Source organism: Rhipicephalus sanguineus, chromosome 6 (assembly GCF_013339695.2).
Source record: "Rhipicephalus sanguineus isolate Rsan-2018 chromosome 6, BIME_Rsan_1.4, whole genome shotgun sequence".
Classification (NCBI taxonomy): Eukaryota; Metazoa; Arthropoda; class Arachnida; order Ixodida; family Ixodidae; genus Rhipicephalus; species Rhipicephalus sanguineus.
In genome coordinates this window covers 59435749-59452120 of record NC_051181.1, presented here as the reverse complement: position 1 = coordinate 59452120, position 16372 = coordinate 59435749, and the positions used below count along the sequence as shown (strand labels likewise).

The 16372-nt window shown below is 45.8% G+C and overlaps 1 protein-coding gene across 1 annotated transcript; it reads right to left on the bottom strand.

Moving 5' to 3' along the window:
• Nucleotides 1–8758: 8758 nt before the first annotated feature.
• On the bottom strand, nt 8759–11733 carry LOC119397291 (uncharacterized). The gene is made up of 2 exons (XM_037664720.2): nt 10752–11733; nt 8759–9757 (listed from the first exon to the last, which is right to left on the bottom strand). The coding sequence occupies exons 1-2, from the start codon at nt 11223–11225 to the stop codon at nt 8759–8761; spliced, it is 1473 nt and encodes a 490-aa protein (XP_037520648.2). The 5' UTR covers nt 11226–11733.
• Nucleotides 11734–16372: the final 4639 nt, after the last annotated feature.

Genomic DNA, 16372 nt, shown 5'->3' with positions numbered 1-16372 from the left:
GGCCCCTTTTAAAAGGCCGCCGAACTAGCAAATTATTCAAGATGGTGTCGGTGACGTCATCATGACGTAATTCTTTGGGACGCTGGAGCGGCAGTGTTTCCGGGTATTGCCGCCGGCACTCATAGATGAGCAAACTGTGCAGTGTGGCCACATCCCTGTGCTAGAACGGTGGAACCATACAGGCTCTGCTGTAGTCGAGACATGGCCTCCGAGATAGCGGGCGTGCGGCTCTTCACGCGCTTGCCATGTCGGAGGCCATGGTCGAGACAATGTCACAATGTCTCACAGATGGCAGCACATTATCTAATGTTTGCTGTTTTAGATGTGAAGCATCTTATAGCGGAGTTCAATCCGGTGGTGGTGTGCGACGTGACCACCCTTACTGCGCATGCGCAAACCCTCTCTCCTCCCCTTTACCCATCCCCCTCTCCACTTCCCCTCTCCCTTCCCTTTCCCTCTCCCCTCCCCTCTCCCATTTCTCCCCTCACCACTCCCCTCTGAAACGCCGGCTCTACACGCCGAAACACTGCTTCGAATCGCCTCATGGTCCTCTTTAGCGGGAGATGGTGCGATTTTTTTATACGTTTTTCGCTAGATGGACATAGTTGTCCATTCTTGGAGCTGTTTGTAAGTGGTGTTTTTAGCGGCGGATGGCTGCACTATACCGGCTTTTTCGAAACATGGTGTCACACAAAAAACGTAGTTTGATGGCCTCACCAATGCGCCCACAAATCGCCGAGTGAGCTCATTTTCGTCGTGACACCTGTCGAACAAAATGCGTTAAGGAGACTCCTTCCGCTACATGGCACTTATGTAGTGTTCTTTCTCGATGCAGTTGCATGTAACATCGCGGCTTTGTGGTAGGACACCTGCTTGCCACGCAAACGGCCCGGGTTCGATCCTCAATGAGACCGATGATTTTTATTGTTTATTTTATTTGCATCTTTTCTGATTTTTCGGTCACGGACGATTTTTCGCTCACAAGCGATGATGATCAAAACTTTATTTCTCCCAAAAGAGGGGACCGACCCAGAGATCGGTTACGCTGCTTAGAGGAGGTCAGCGGGAATGCCTTGGGATGCCGCGGCCTCCAATGCGCATGAGATTACCCGGCGTTGCTGTGCCGAGTCGGTGGTACGCAGAAGGGACTCCCACGTATCTTCTGTGTGTGAAGAGTCAGCGTGCTGTGGGCACGTCCACGCCATGTGTATGAGGGTGGCTGACTGTGAGCAGTATCTGCAGTGTAGTGTCATGAGGTGTGGGTATACCTTGCTATAAAGCCAGGGGTTGGGAAAGACACCCGTCTGAAGCTTGCGCCACAGGACGGCATCACGTCGGGGGAGGTCTTTATGAGCTGGAGGGTAGTGGAGACGGCCTAGTCTGTAGTGCTGTAAAATGTCTGTGTAAGTGACCAAAGGAGTTTGTTTTTCGCAGGCCTGGGAGGGCGAAAAATGGGAAGCGTGAGGCGTAAGGAACTCCGTCCGGCAGTTGAGATCTCGGGCGAGAGTGTGTGCCTGCACATTTCCACTAAGAGATTCATTTATTCCCCTTAAAGAACAAGTGAAATACAACCTTATGAGACTCTTATTTTACTTGCTTGTCGAAGCGCTTTCGAAGAAAAAAATCACAAACTTAGCAAATCGCACAAAATACCTGTATTTCAGGAATTTATTGCTGCAAGCAAGTTAAAGTGAGGATAATAAAAATCGGTACATATTAGCTTTGATTCAATCGCTCTCTTCTGAAATAATTTGCGAGGTTTTATGGCACTCCGTTCTACTTGATAAGTGGGCTGAAACGTAAGTGATTTACGAAAAACGCCGAACTTTGAGTATGATTTTCTCAAAGAAGCCATTTTTAATTTTTTTAAAAATTCCTCTCATTTAAGTCAAGGACGTCGTCTACCATTCCGCAGAAAAAAAAAACGTTGCATTATTTTGGTTGCTAACAAGTTATAGTGCGTCAAATGTGACCATGCCAGCCTAGCGGCCGCGTCGTTCGTTATGTGCTGCAACTCGGATATAAGTTCTTAAAAATACTCTTACCTGGCATAATCACAAATCAGCAGCTCCACACCAATAAATGCACAGCCAGGTGTGATGGTTCAGCAAGCTTTGTCTTGCGATCAGCCGTTTGACAAACCCGCAGCAGCGGCCGCTCGATGCTGCGGGCACTCACGTTACATGAGTGCCGCTTCGACTGCGGAGGAGCGCTGCTTGCGCGCCAAACTACGCTCAGAGGAAAAACGAGAGAAGGAACGCATCACTGTGAAAGTTAACGGCTGCTCAGTGCCAGCAAATGTCATAATATGCAACGAAAACTCTGCCGGCAATTTCCCAGTGAGCGCCTTCAATACAGCACGCATGTATTTTTTTCCCTGCTGCTATCCCCAAAGCCGCAAAATATCGTGATAAACGCTCGACTTGCGTTGAATATTCTATCTGCGGACGCACAACAATACAGTATTGTAAAAGCGGTTCTTTAATGAAGCAAAGGACTTGGACACACTTCTTTTCACAGCCGGCTGACACAAGTGTTTTGGCACGAGGTGAAGAACAACATCAGTTTGAGTTGTTCGACCATCGGAAGCACGTTTGACAGCTTTTTTTAAATGTCAATGGCTTTATTTTGTGTCATATGTTGCTCAGAGAATGAACCTAATTATCTTGAGGCCATCAGAAGAGAGAAAGCAACACATGAGCGCACTACTGGAGGCGCTCACTGGGAAATTTCCGGCAGAGTTTTCGTTGCATATTATGACATTTGTTGGCACTTAACAGCCTTTAACTTTCACAGTGATGCATTCCTTCTCTCGTTTGTCCTCTGAGCGTACTTTGGCGCGCAAGCAACGCTGATCCGCATTCGAAGCGGCACTCATGTAATGTGAGTGTCCGCAGCATCAAGCGGCCGCTGCTGCGGGTTTGTCAAGCGGCTGATCGCAAGACAAAGCTTGCGGAACCATCACACCTGGCTGTGCATTTATTGGTGTGGAGCTGCTGATTTGTGATTATGTCACGTACAAGTATTTTTAAGAACTTATATCCGAGTTTCAGCACATAACGAACGACGCGGCCGCTAGGCTGGCACGGTCACATTTGACGCATTATAACTTGTTAGCAACCAAAATAATGCAACGTTTTTTTCTGCGGAATGGTAGACGACGTTCTTGACTACAATCAAAGGGATTAAACAAAATAAAAAATGGCCTTTTTGAGAAAATCATTTTCAAACTTCGGCGTTTTTGGTAAATCGCTTACGTTTCAGTCCAAATAGCGAGTAAAACGGAGCGCGATAAAACAACGCAAATTATTTTAGAAGAGATTGAAGGTATCGAAGTTCATATATACCGATTTTTATTATCCTCACTTTAGCTTGCTTGCAGTAATAAATTCCTGAAATACAGGCATTTTGTGCGATTTGCCAAGTTTGGGATTTTTTCCTTCAAAAGTACTTCGACAAGCAAGTAAAATAATGGACTCATAAGATTGTATTTCTCTTGTTCGTTAAGGAAAATAAATATTGTGACGAAGAAGTGCACCGCTTTTTTCGCTAGGTGCGCTCAAAATTCTGAAATCGCGATATTGGCGGAAAAGTGTATATTTTTTGAGGCCGAAATTTGTATATTTTTTTTCAGGCGAACAATTTTTTTTTTCGCAAAACTAACTGCGAAACCATTGCTCTGGGTGTAATGCCTAGGCCTACAGTAAATTTCATCAAAATCGGGAATGGTGACAGGGACCTCGTGTTTGATCTTATCTGGACACACCCAGGTTGAATTTGACAGTTTTAGCAAAGTGTCGTGCACTTGCCGCAGCGCATAGGTGACGCGTCCCATGCCAGTGCAGGAAATCGCATAGAGTTCACGTTTTTTACTTAAGCGCGTCTGGCCAAAACTCGTTCAAATCGGCTGCAAAGCGACGGCGACGCTAAGTTGACGCACCATCACGTTCCTCTGACTTGACTTCATAACGAAAAAGACAGATGCGTTGGGGGTAGACCCCTTGGACAGACACACCTCCCTTATAAAAATGGTTCTTGAATTTCTGATTACATCTTGATATGTTTTTGATGACGCATCAGAATGTAATCATAAACTCGAGAGCTAGTGACTTTTATCATCAAGATGGCAGCAGGCACTTAACAGAGAATACACTTCACAAATTATGCAGAAAAAACTACGCAGATTTTCAGCATGTATGCCTGATGTATAAACACTAAAGACATTTAACATTAAGTTCACAGCAGTCACTTAGCAGAGAATACTCAGTATACGATTCTAATTTTTGTGCAAAAAAATTTCCTAGTAGAAGTTAGCTATATCGCTTACGAGATGTACACGAAGGTTGAAGCCTATAGACTTTTCATAGTCAAACATGGACCAAGGGGTTCAAACCCCGAACCTCTGGATGCAGAGGTTCGGGGTTTGAACCCCTTGGGGTTTGAGTACATCACTTCGAGGAGATATATAATTTCGCCCAACGTTTTGAGTAATTTTTAGCTCTCATGATTTGAACTATGTGGTTTATCATGCCTCTTTGATCCAACACGGGATCCGGACAGGAAGGTGTGGTCGAGTGTCATTTTGCGCTCTGTATCACATGGAAAAAAAAGTACGGGGGGGGGGGCACGGGCCCGCTGCGCCAACCCTTGGATACGCCCCTATAGTTCAGACATTGATGGGGCGCCAAATTTTGCTGCAAATTTTTACACAGCACGGCGTTTTGACAGAAATGGCCTCAGTGGCAGTGGGAGGAGGTTGAGCGGGGGGGGGGCACTGTATAGCAATACTTATATCCTACACCCCCCCCCCTCGAAGGACAACTCTCTGTGCACATCTCTGGAACGCATTTCACCTCGTTCCGAGTGCTAACTACGTTTTCCTGTGTCATAATCATGACTGGGGGCACAGCCAGGGGGTATGGGGGAGTCAACCACCCCTCAAATTTTCAATTTTGCATGAGAATATATGCACGCACACATACAAACGCAAGCACAAACATACACAAATTATCGTCAATCCCCGGCCGCCCTAAAAAATTTCTGGCTACGCTACTAATCACGACTGTGATTCTGTCATACTTCTTCAGCATCTCTTTGACTTAGTATCAATGTCCAAACCCATTGCTCCACTTTTGAAGTTGCAACCATTTTTGCTGAGTCACGGTCATCTAGTGAACATAGCTATAACTCTTATCCCATTATTTGACCTGTACCTTTCTATACAAACATCACAACCAGCTTCGCAGTTGTTTAAACTTCCCTTTTTACCAGGCGTCATTTTCATGCTCTGCTGAATCACGTCATGCCTTAATCATGCTAGGTTCATCATCATAGCTCTCATCATCGCTATTGTAACCCTGCTTGTGTCACTGACACTAATATGCAATTCTGATCACTTTCTTATTTTTTGACTATCCACTCACTTGCATTGTCATGCTACGAGCGTGACTATGTTAACCTAGCTTTAGTCATGTCCGTCTTCAACTTGGACATTCTTTGGTATATCACATTCCATGATTAGTCATTGTGTTCACGAGATATCAATTCTTTTTCAATCTTTTCATCATTTCGGCTCCTCTTTTGGAAGGTCACTTGATAACGATACATATTAAAGCTTCCTAAAGCATTCACTGATGTGTATAAACACAGTGCAGATGTAAACTCACACTAATATATACAAATATAAATTACAAGAATTTTTCATAATTAGCTTGATGAAATTCAGATATTCAATTCAGGTGCTATTATTGCCACGTTTTGTTTTTTTCTTGGCATGCAGACCACAAATTAATTTTTTGTTGAGTGTTAGAACATCGCACCCCAAACATGCATGCCGAACAGTGCGAAGATGAGCCTTCCTTACTTTTCCTGATAATGAATTGTCAAATAAGATTCCTTTGCTGAGATATGTAGGGAAACAAATCGAGATCGATATTGATTCATATTGAAATTTGCATTTCTTTTACTCCATGCCATGGATGCAGAGCGCATATATATGCATACATATATATACAATTATGTCATGTGGTGGAAATTAACCTTATTAATTGTAATATACGTACAGAGAAATGTCGAAGCAGCAGTTGGACCAATATGAGGGCAGGAGCGAAGAGAGTAAGAGACATTAGTTAGATTAAGAGGAAGCAAGTGTGGACATAAGAACAAGGTGCTTCTCGGGATGGATGGTTTTGACTAAGTGTTTAAGGCTTCACATACCTCAACAGTTTTTAACCAATTGGCATACTATTTGTTAAAGGTGCACCGTGCAAAGCAAACAGCTAACAACTGTCACCCTGACAAGGGAGAAAAATTTGCTGCGAGTTGCCCTTGAAAAGTAAATGTGATTGATTTTGCTGTAAATTCTACTGAAGTTCACATTTTCTTAACAATGACCAATTATAGAATCTCGCATGTTGAGTTCTCAACAAACCTAAAAGAAACAGAATAGAAAAAACATTTCTTTTCAACAAGTTTATGCAGAAAAGCACATGTGTGATTGATATCTTAAGCAATTTCGACATACAATACCCACAATTTTACTATACTTAAGGAACAGATAATCCCCACAGCCATAATAAACCACATCCAAGAGAGTAAAACAAAGTCGAAACTATACAGATGCAGAGCACTTTGCATGTTTGTGTGAAACACAAAATTACTTTAGAGCAGTGACTTCAGCTGTAGACTGCTTATCAATGAATTATGGCAAACAATAAAAACATAAGAGGCTTCATGTTGACATAATATTAAACAGCCATATGTAACACAAAAGTGACGTGCTTGTGATACTTTTTTGAAGTACTACATAAATACCAAAACAAATAAATTTCTAAGCACATTTTGAACTAAGCTTCTTAGCTGTGTAATACACGATACTTGAGTCGACCACCTCGATGCTCGATTCAAATAGGTCACAAAGCTTCAGGCGAAAAGCACTTCAGAACCTCATGCCAGTGGCATCAACAAGGGGAGTATGGGTACTGCGACTGAAGCACAACTATGTGAGGAGAGAACAAACACTAGTAACGAAAAACAAAGTTTTGTTAAAGGGTGAAGCAATCTTCACATTTTACAATGTGGGAATCGAGAGCAACCTCCACCCTGGCGCCTCTTTACCCAGCTAGCACGTGTGGCAGAACCGCGGGGCCCCAAGTGCGGTGGCCCGCCGTTAATTGGCAATATGGCTGCTGTGGCTTCACCGCTAGGCCTTTTGTCTGGTGGAAGCTGCACGCCACCTTGTCAGAGCGGAACCGTGTGTTCGGACATGTCCAAGCGAAGCGCTCGCTTACCCTCAGGCAGGTCACATGCGCACGCTAGCACACGTCACTGCGCTTTGCCTGTCCCTGCTGGCCTCCCGTGACATCCCCTCTCCCCGGAGTTTGCTTCTACGTGACACTGGCTTGCTGTGTGAGATGCTCTCAGGCTGGCACGAGAGGTTTATGCCCACAACAAACAACATGTATTTGCCAATCAATTTTATTTAGGTGCAATCTGCAAAGATTGTACGGCCTTTTCAGCTTTGCAGTACGCATCACAAAGTTGTCGGCTAAATTCTTGCCAGGTGGTAAAGGAACCCTTGTGGTTCTCGTACTTCCGATTTTTACACTCCATGTCACACAGCCTCTACGTGGCCTCAGCAAGGAACTTTTCATTCACTCTGCAAATGAACAAATCCCCATCGGAAGCCAGCGCAAGACATTTTTCCACTGAAACAAGTGGCACACGCTTGATTTCAGCAGAACATTCAACTTTAACAAAGTGGTAGGGTTCATCCTTGCAGAACGCTTCAAGCATGTTGTGCTTCACAATGCACACCTGAACAGAAAGCACCGTCTCCTTTAGGCATGCACACTGTTCATGCCCCTGTGAGCAGAACACACTAATGTCCCTAAGGCGGCCAAACAACCCATTGACCATGACGAATGAATTTACCCTTCGCGATCTGTCCAGATCCGCAGTCCAAATGCAACGTTTCCGATGCTCATCTTTCGAAAATGAGTGCCATCCGCACTTCGCACTGCTTTCCCATAGAATGTAGTGGTCCCATTCTGCACAGATCGTTTTCTTAATTCATAGCCCTTCATTTGTGCCTTGAAGAAGTTCTGAGTGTGTGCATCTTCTCTTGCAACATTAATCCAAAGCGTAGGCAAGGCTTGCATGAGGAAGAACTTGTCAATAATCTGTTTTTCGGGGTACCTGGTCCCTTTGACCATTTTCACAAGCTTTCCATTCATAGATTCAACTCCGAACATTGAATGTGCCCACAGTGGACCCCACTGCTTCACTGTGTCAACAAGGTGAAATAGCAGGTGCGCATTGTATGTCATGTTTGTTATGCCATATAACTCCTGGTACTCCTTGATGAACTTTACCATTTCATTTTTTATAATGTTGAGCCTGTCAAGGGCTACGCAATCGCTCAACAAGAAGTGCATCATGTCAACGAATGAGACCCAGTGGCGGTAATTCTTTTCTGGAACATAGCCAGACAACACAATTGGCGAATAAAACAACAACCAATTCCGCCAGTCAGCACATTTCCAGTGTTTCAGGTCATTGAGAGATCTTGGAAGCCTTGATATTTCCCAGATTGGTTGCAGACTGAGCAGCTTCTCATTCAATTCACTCAAGTGAAGGCGAAGCTTAAAACTACGACACCTCTTCGAGTTTAGCCACAGCAATGTCGTAGCTTTTACAAAACCTGCACACACAGCGTGCATGTAGTCGACTACAAAGCCAGTAGGAAAGTCGAAGTGGTTCAGCAGCGTGAGGACACTTGTACCTTTATGCCACGGCTCACTTGCTCTTGCTTTCTTCTGGCTTCTTGGGCATGATGCTGAAACGACTCACTAGTACGGAGTTTTATAGCAGAAGTGGAGACCGGGTACACACGGCAATGCCCATTGCCCTTTGCAATGACCTCTCCAGGATGCTCGCACCATGCGCAACCGTACTTCCCATTAAACTGAGTCATGCCCATGACTTCACATCTTGCGACACTGTCCACCGTGCATAGGCCAGGGAAAACCTTCATATTTTTTTTCTGCCCATATGAATCTTCCCATGTCATGCCGGTAGAAGAAAGCACATTCAGTGACTTCACAAAAGGCAGGAGGAATGTGTTCATTACAGGCTTTTTGGGCCCAAACCATAGGCCAGCAAGGACGAGCCTCTGGACCCTGTCTTTATACGTCAGCTCATTAATTTGAGCAAGGAGAGGCCAGAAGCCAAACTTGCTGCTTTCAAAAAGTGGAACACCATCGGTGTTAAATGTCAGGGAAACATCATTAGGACCTATGGGAATACTTCGGTAGCCAATGCCTGTTGTGATGTCTGTGACATCGAAAGAGGGGGACAACTGAGCAGGCATAACCTTAGCTGTTTTCAAAATATCACAGATTTGTGATTCGATGTTAAAAGAAAAAAAATATGATGAACTTTTTAGCAGTGCACTGATGTCATGATGCACATTGCAGTGCTCGCAAAAAACAGTAGATGCAGTTTCAACAGCCCCTATGTAGCTGTAACAATTGCTACAGTATAAATGTCTGTTCTTTGCACTCTCAGGAGAGCTGAAATGTCTAAAAAATTTGTACTTTGAACAAGGCAGCTCTGTTTTTTCCGGCAGATGAGCACGCAATAAGTGAAGCAAGCTCTCTGTGGCTTCTTTCGACGCATCATGGCGGAGGCTGTGGCCCATAATCAGCAAAATGCTCTCTGCCCTGGTGATCTTCGAACCTGGATACAGCTCCTCGTCCTGTTAGATGCAAAGAAACAAAAATGTTTATACCACAGGCATGCACACAAGAACTACACGTTTATATGGTAGTCCATAACAAGCATGCATGTCTTGTCAGCTTAATTACAACTATGACAAGTCTCTTCTCGTCCCTGTGTGTTTTGCACGAATAAGTGAAGATGAATTTGTTCCAACTAGGCCGAATTGCAGTTTTGCTTCAGCTTTGGGGTTTAGGGATAGTGGAGGGAAAGTAGACTAAGTGCGTGAAAGCAACCAAACAGAGACTATCTGATTGGTGGCTAAAGTCAAGACCAGAGTAAAATTTAACCCTCCGTTACGACTAAGTACAGTAGATGTTACCAGCCACGGTGAAGTGGCGTGACCTCCTGCCCGAGCTAAAGGGTTATTATCAATCCATCCATTGTTAACAGGATGCGTTGGACAGCTATGTCAGTTTTAATTTGCTAAGCATTTGCACAGCTGATTATGCGTGCTACTACAGCAGGCACACGCAAGGGCTTGTTTGGGAAAATTTATTTCGCACTGTACAGAAGTGAAAATAAAATTATGCCAAAATTAGCAAAAGACCGTAGCCACCGCTGGTTGTCAAAGTATGAGTTAGCGCTCTGAGGAGCGAGAGATAGATATATGCGTGCTTTTCGGCTTACTTGCTCTTTAAGTCTTTATGAGCGTGCAGGTCGTTCGGCGGCGTTCGCATGCATGATTCAAACGCCGCCGGGCATCACTTACACTGCAGATAACAATCGCATTACCAGTCGGCTCAGTGACTACTGGCAGCTACGGCGACAATGAAGAAACATGCTAATAAACACCGCTGTCACACGGTGCACTCCTGATCGTGATTAGGCGCGATCGGGAAAAAGTATGCCAACTGTGATAGTTTTCCTTCGGTAGCTTGCGCAAACGAGCCGATCAGGACCAAGAAATTTCATCTGCAGATCCGGCCCGATTGCGATCGAAAGTGACCGTGTGACACTGGTATAAGCCTCACCATATCGGCGTTTCCGTCTGATGGCTCACATGCGTGCGCTTCATCTCCACTCGTTTCCGCGTCCGAACTTTCGCTGCTTGTATCCGTGTTCGGCGAGTCGACATCAGTTGGGTCGGGTGACTTGATACACGCACTTTCCACGGACATGCCAGAACAGTCGGAGTCATCGTTCACAGGAGGATGGCTGCGGTCACAGGGCGTTTGATCGCTTGCAACTACACTGACTAAATCAGGCGATGGAGCACTGCCATTTCGTAGTGTGGGTAGCGGCGAAGCGTCCAATGAAGCTGTCTTCCTCGAACGGTGCTTGGAACGCACAGGAATCTCGTGCGTTGGGTCCAAAATATATAGGTTGTATTTTCGCTTCCGTTCCATGGAAGACCAGAAAACCTTAAAGACCGAAGAGTTATCAATACGATCGTCTCCTCGCAACGTTGTCACGCTATTCTCTTGCACTGCACTCGTTTTGAACATAGAGCTATGGATTGGCTAGACTTGGCGCAGTGTGATTCTGTAACCTCCATTATAAAAGACGAGTGCGGTATTATATATTTTTATATAATTACTATTTACCATACTAAGTTAAAAATAACCAAATAATATGTTTATGATTATTTTATTACAAATACGTTTGCAAAATGTATGCGCGACACCACGATTTGAAACTGCCTCTCAAACCTTTCCGATGACGTAGGAGTTGTTGTTTGGAGGAGCACGTGTGGCGCACGTTGGAACGAGTGCTTGTGCCGTGTTATGGTCTCTGCTGGTACCGCTTGTGCATTGCTTCGAGTTCGGTCGTTCGGTGTGAGCCTCAGTTAGAGATAGCACAACATGAGCCATATATTAGTTAAATGGGTGTCGTCGTCACAGTGGGATGTGTACAACGTCCGAGCGATTGTGGACACCAGTGTAAGCCTGCAACTGCTGATGGACGCAAATGCCATTGTAAATTTGCGCGGCACCGTGGTAGCCGTAAATTGGAAGGAGGGCGAGCCGGCGGCAGACGCCGAGTTGCTGGACTTCAGTAAGTAACGCCACTATTCATGAGTTCTCGCTGTAAAGTATTTTCTGTTGCCTGAAGACTGTTTAATGTAGGGTTAGAAAGGACAATGGAGCGCCGGCGAACAAAACTGGTGCGGTTGGCGAGCACGGCTTTGGACAGTGCCAAGGAGGTGCCTTCAGAGGAGAATGCGCCGGACGAGGTGAGTTCTGTGTTAACACTTTAATTGCCGTGCAGGCCAAGCACGACCAGCGCATCGAGTTGAGTTGTGTGTGTGTGCCCGACATACAGCGCGAACTGCGCCGTCTGTCAGTCATGTCCGCAGACAGGCGTACACAGCGCTAGTTGAAATGGCTCACATCACTATCTGCGGCTTCTTGTTTGCCTTTTGATCGAGTTTAGTGCCGAATGCACTGCACCCGCATCTCGCCGCTTTCAAGGAAACATTTGCCGATACCATGGTACACTCATTGCGTCAAACAGTACAGAAAAATGCAGTTGCTAGAAATGATGACACGACCTGGTGATGGCGGAGGAGAGCTTTAGGCACAGGAGAGCTTTAGGGAGCAGGTGCTAAGGCTAAAACACGCCAGCGACCCCGAGTCTGTTTTGCAGGTAATTTTCAGGCGCCTAGTTAAGCATATAAAAGGCAGCCAACACCGCCAGCAGCAGCGGGAACGAGGCCGAGTAGCGGTGATACCGTACGTTCATGCGCTGTCACACCGAATTAAAAAGACCGCCCATAGGTATGGGCTGAATGTTGTTTTTACAGCCAAAAATAAACTGGCCAAGCTGTGTTCCATGGTTGGAAATAAGCTGGATTCTGTAGGAGGACAAAGCACACGGAACATGCAACGTTAAGCACAAGGTTAGTTTCGTTGCATGTTCATCTAACCTAGTCTACTGTATTCCTTTAACCTGTGGACGAGAGTATGTGGGGCAGACTGGTCGCTGCCTAAACATACGCCTAAGGCAGCACCACTCGTCTATGAAAGGAAGGCCGCTGACGCATTTTGCGATACACTGTGCGCAGTGTGGGTGTGAAGCACGCTTCTCGGATACAACCAGTCTGTTTAAGCACAGTGATCGCACCACGCGTGAGCTCGCAGAGGCATATCACATCCACATCAGGGAGTCATCTTGTATCAGCCACCCGTCATTAACTATTTCCGAAAAAGAAGTGTTGCTTCTGAGAGAAAGGGGTACCAGCAGATACGGTGCGATAGCTCTGGACATTGCACCTACGACGGTGCGCATGGGCAGTGGGTGACGGGGGAGGTATATATATGTGTTTTCCTTGTTGAATAAAGCCTTCAGTTGATAGTTAGCGCTGGTGTCGTCCCCCCTCTCTTCGTCCGTGTGTCAATTTGCGCTAAAAAAATGTTATTACGATGTATGCGTACCGGCTAGCTCGTCTTTCAGTACTATTCCATAATATAGTTTATGTACAGTCACGATCATAAGTTTGGAGAGCACGAGATGATGTGGCAGTGTGCATGCGTGCGCCGTCTAACGGCTCGTTGCCTGATGTCGAGAGTCTCACAGTGCGCATGCGCAGCCTTTCTATCTCGCTTTCCTGCTTGCTCGCTTGCTGCATGCTGGCACGTGGGCTGAATGTGGGCATTTGTGGATTTTGCCACCGGTAGTCTTGCATGATGAAACAGTGGCGCAGCATCCTCAAACTTCTTGGTCCGATCTCTGAGCTGGTTCCGAACTACATAAAATTGAAACGTTGCAGATCGCTATCGCTGGCATAACTTCACTATGGAAAGAAAAAGTGCTAGCCGTTCACTTGATCATGTTCATGTATTTTAACTGCACCATGACGTCTTTCTGTTAGCGCACAAACACTATCTTTGAACTTACACAGCGAAAGGTATGCAGTGGATTTTGTGTATTGCCGGTTAATCTTCCGCAAGCATGCCGCCACGAGTGCTGGTCAAGGAAAGAGCGAATAGTAGATTTATTTGTCCATGGCCTACTGCAACGCCACATCTGGAATCTGTTAAACAGACCTCGGAGAGCAACAAGCACATCTTGCAGAGCACGTACAGCCACATATATAAATCACTCCCTTTAACATGAACGATAAAATGTTGCATGCTCGGCAGACATCTCGAGCCCCGTTGCTAGGAGATATTTCCATTTAATGGGAAAGGGTCGATTTGGACCGTGGCTGCTGTGCCGTCAGCATTACTAGTGGCAGTAATCGCTCATTCCGATAATCAGCCCACGCGAAGGAGTGCAGCAAGCAGGCCAGCGGGAAAGATTGGCCGTGCGCACGCACTGTGATACTCTCGACAGCAGGTGACGAGCCGTTAGACGGTGCGCACTTGCACACTGCCACACGTTCGCGTGGCCTCTATGCTTATGATCGCGACTGTAAGTTTTGTATGAGTTGTAAGGTATTGTGGCTTTGAAAGCTGATAACTTTGCGAGATGAGAGTTCATTTTGCTTTGTTATACGCTCTTCAAACATTCGTATTCACTTCCGTGTTTCCCAGCAGTCATACCCATTCGTCCCTATAGCACTGCTGTTCTGGCTGTCGTGCATGCTGAATGTCTGTATATGCAACATATTTTACTGCTGTTAGTCGCAGGTTTACACTGTGGTTGTAATTGTGCATGCAAGGCTTTCACAATTGCACATGTAGGTTTCAGCTAGAGGAGCAAGTAGAGAAGCAGCTTATTGTGTGCTAGTCAATTTTTCATGTGGATGCTATGGCAGTAGAGGAAGCCATGTACTCAAAGAAAGTTCCCTACTCAGGCTGGTGCTCAGTGTGCCTGCAGTGCCTCACAGTAGGTCAAAGAGCTTGAAGACGAGGTCAGGGAGCTACGCAAGCGGCTAGCAGTTGCTGAAAACATGCTTGGTAAGCAGCCTTCAGCCCTTTTTTTCTTCTTTTGTTGATCAAGCATGAATGGCTATTGGATGGTGAAACTGGTGCAATTTGTAAACTAGCTTGGCCATCTGTATTTAGGCAGTGCACAGTGTTGCCAAAACTGTTTATAAACTTTTCCTTCATGGAACTGCATGAGGAAATGCAAGAGGTGCCTAACCTTGCATCTAGCAAGGTGGTAAGCTGAACCAGTTGGTACATTGTAAAATGTGTAAACACCTGCGGAAAACATGAACATCGAGAAGACAACAATGGGACAAACTCGCATTTACAATTAGAAACGCTGAACACATCAAACACCAATGCATACCTTCTGGCACCCACCTGGTACATGTGCAAACAGCCGTTGCTAAGAAGGGAAAACACCGCTGAATTTTTCACAGGACTTAAAGAAGTTTAGATGGGGGGGGGGGGGGACCAAAGTGTTGAACTGATTTTTATTTGCCTATATGCGACAGGACGCAAGGAAGGCCATCAGGACTTCGCTGTGTCCTGTTAAAAATTTAGCTGCGTTTTTCCCTTCTTTGCAACCATGAACCAACTAGCCGAATCCTCAACCCCAGTGCACTATTGGTAATTGTTTGTTTGCATATTGTGGCTCTAAGGAATGTTCACTATTTATTGGAGAAGCACGACGATGTGTCACTGACACGTCTCTTAGGTTTGGTATGTGGAACCCTTCGAAGATTTCACTCGTTGTGAAACATATTTGTGCACCACCTTTCCTGCCGTTGGATTTTCACTGTTCTCTACTGGGGGGGGGGGGGGGTTATCCATTTTAAACTCTCAGCACCTACTATGGCCATGTGATGAGTACAGGCTGGAAAAAACACTGTACATTAAACTTTGTGCCGTTTAACTTATGCATATTTTTATGGGTGAATTCCAAATAAACACTGAGGCGTGGCGTTACATCCAGCCGCACGCGAATGGCCCATTTGAACCACGACAGACGTCACGGCTCTGCATTGACCAATCGCGTGCGGTCCCGTGCGGTCACGTGCGGCGATTTGTAATGCCACGCCTCCGTGTTTATTTTGTAACGCGTACAAGATCGCTAAGTGAAACTGTTTTAATCAGGTTGTTAAGCGGTTTATTGTACGGGACTCGGCGACAATTCGCTATGGCGACAGTCAAGGCAAAAGCACGAGCTCCGAGAGCGAGCGGCGTTTTTTAAGAGGACGACCCACTTGGAGCCGCTGGAGAACGCTACCGTTAAACAGTACCAATTGCTTCGCCACAATTACCCCGGGTACGAAAAAACGCCAGGCCTGCGCTGAAACCGCAGCACAGTCACAGCGAAAGCTGGAAGAGCGGCGTTTCTACAGCCCGTTAAGCTCTCTTGGGGCTACAATACAAGTACACTAGAAAGGTAACCACTACGCCATAAATCACAATTTTTGTGAAGTTGGGAAGCACCTACTAAGTTATTATTCGTCATTCTGCGGAGAAGCGAGGCACCAGCTACACGTCTGTAAGGCATTATGTGCACTTTGTTGACGCGACGACTGATGACGATGAAGAATTATGGCTCAGCCCTTCGTAATGGGTTGGAATCTTTAGACGGCCCACCAGTTATGTAATTTGCATTGGGTGACACCCGGTCGATATTTCCCTCTCCCGTCATGCTCTATAACATACGTTGACGTGGGAGAGAGACGGGGGGCGAAGAACATTACTGAGACCCCGAGGAAATGGATCATGCGCTTATGGGCTTCCTTGGC

Coding starts and splice junctions, on each gene's coding strand:
- LOC119397291 (XM_037664720.2), bottom strand. CDS start 11,225: ATGTTCAAAACGAGTGCAGTGCAAGAGAATAGCGTGACAACGTTGCGA. Junction 9,758..10,751: donor CAGACGGAAACGCCGATATG/GTGAGGCTTATA, acceptor TGCATCTAACAG/GACGAGGAGCTGTATCCAGG.